General features: G+C 45.3%; 1 protein-coding gene across 1 annotated transcript in view; it reads right to left on the bottom strand.

Moving 5' to 3' along the window:
- The window catches only part of LOC108797212 (kelch-like protein 4), a gene marked incomplete at its 5' end in the record, with an annotated part of 25,230 nt that extends 24,232 nt beyond the window's left edge, over window positions 1–998 (bottom strand). Inside the window, one exon of the mRNA XM_018568786.1 lies at window positions 812–998. Coding sequence (XP_018424288.1) covers window positions 812–998 — 187 coding nt within the window. The remainder of the gene's footprint in view (window positions 1–811) is intronic.
- Between the last annotated feature and the right edge of the window lie 797 nt (window positions 999–1,795).

Here is a 1,795-nt window from a genome sequence, read left to right as displayed (position 1 = left end):
ATGCAAAGACTTTTACAATGACTTCCAGAATAATTTGACGTCTGTCTTTTAACCCCGCCACTACTACGTCCATGGCAGCACAGGCACATAAATAAACTCTGCGCTGCTATAGCAGTCGGGAGTCTGTTTACATTTTTTTCTTGTGTTAGGAGCTTTAAAGCCACCCTGTCAGAGACCGTCTGTTAGTGCGAATACCATTGGAAAATGGGCACTTGCGGGCATACACGCGCGCCACAGAGCGGCCACGAAACAAGTACGCCAAACGGTGCACAGGAAGTGACACAATGTGTTGATGGATCACACTATTTAAACCCAGCGTGCCTGTCTCCAAATTGCTGGATTGTCTTTCAGCTCCCCTGTGTTCCTGTGATTCCTTGCCTTGTATTGCCAGACTTCTGACCCGGATTTGTTCCTGATCGTCCTTGTTTGCTGCCTGCCCCTGACCTTGGACCGTTACTGGATTCTGCCTCTGCCTCATCCCTTTGTACCTTGCCTGCCCATCTGGTGTGACCTTGGCTCGTTTGACCCTGATTACGGATTAGAGCAGCGGGAGTTAAGTGAACATCCAACCACTGATCTCCCCCTGAGTAATATGAACCCAGAAGTGCTCATCTCTGATCACTTCCGGGTTCAGGGGTTTCAAACCGTCGCTGCTATGGCTATAGAAGAAACTTTGGCTGGTGGACATACACATTAACCATTAGATTTGTATGCAGTTTTTACTTTCTGGAGATCTGGACAAGACTGGACAATAACTCTACTCCTCATTGTTGGATAATCATCATTAGGCTGTATTCTAGATTCTTTTTACCTTTTGTGGCATCCATTCCCCCCACGGCATACAGGGCCCCCACTGTGGACTTCCTGGGTTTGGTTCGGGGGCTTTGCATCATTGACCGCCTTTCGGGTAGAAGATGATACTTCATGGCTTCCATCAGGAATTTCTGGCACTCCAGATCGTTGGCAAACATCGGACTGTTCTCCAGATCTGCAAGAAGCTAAAGCCAAACCTTAGTCAGTTATACACACAATACAATTTCTTGATAATGGATCAGTTTTTTCAGAAAAATCCTAATATTCGGAGTGATAGAACAAATCTAGACTTCTAAATAAATCCTGCATTTCATTTAGTCATTGGCTACTTTTTATTGTACTGAATGCAATGCATAGGGGTCTCTTTTAGGTTTTTTTGCTCAAAGGGGACGAAGCGGGTGTCATAGGGTGACAACGCTCCCGCTGCATGCCGGCCATAGACAGGCAATGGTGCCATCCTCATACAGGAAGTGCTAGGGGGATGGAACTTCTTTTTTTTTTTAAGATACTGCAGACCTGGAAACAGAAAATAACTCCAAAACATAAACTGATACAAGGTAAATTAAAACATATTTTCAGCGCTCTCCTCCCGCAGCGCTCGGCCGGCTGTCACACTTTCTCTCCTCCCCGCTGGGATAGAGCAGTGCCCAGCGGGGAGGAAAGAAATCACGGATGCGCCGATGTATTGGCAGGAAAATTGCACTTTCGCCATTTAGCCAAAAGGGCCATCTTTGGCCGATATGTTTCAGCGGCCGACATATCGGTGCATCCCTAATTCAAATGGTAGATTGCCCCTTGTACCACCTTGTTATGCAACACGACTATCCCAACTAGACACAGTATGTAGAAATTAATCCAAGGTTGCAGCACTTCAAAATATTTATTCAAACAACAACAACACACAAGTTGCACACAGTTGTTGTTGTTGAAGAAAAATGTTGAAGTGATGCAACCTTGGATTTGTTTATATACTGATATATAT

Source organism: Nanorana parkeri, unplaced genomic scaffold (genome assembly GCF_000935625.1).
Source record: "Nanorana parkeri isolate BGI_ZX_2015 unplaced genomic scaffold, ASM93562v1 scaffold1243, whole genome shotgun sequence".
NCBI classification, from domain to species: Eukaryota; Metazoa; Chordata; class Amphibia; order Anura; family Dicroglossidae; genus Nanorana; species Nanorana parkeri.
The sequence above is the reverse complement of the archived record's forward strand: the minus strand, read 5'-3'. Positions and strand labels throughout refer to the sequence as shown.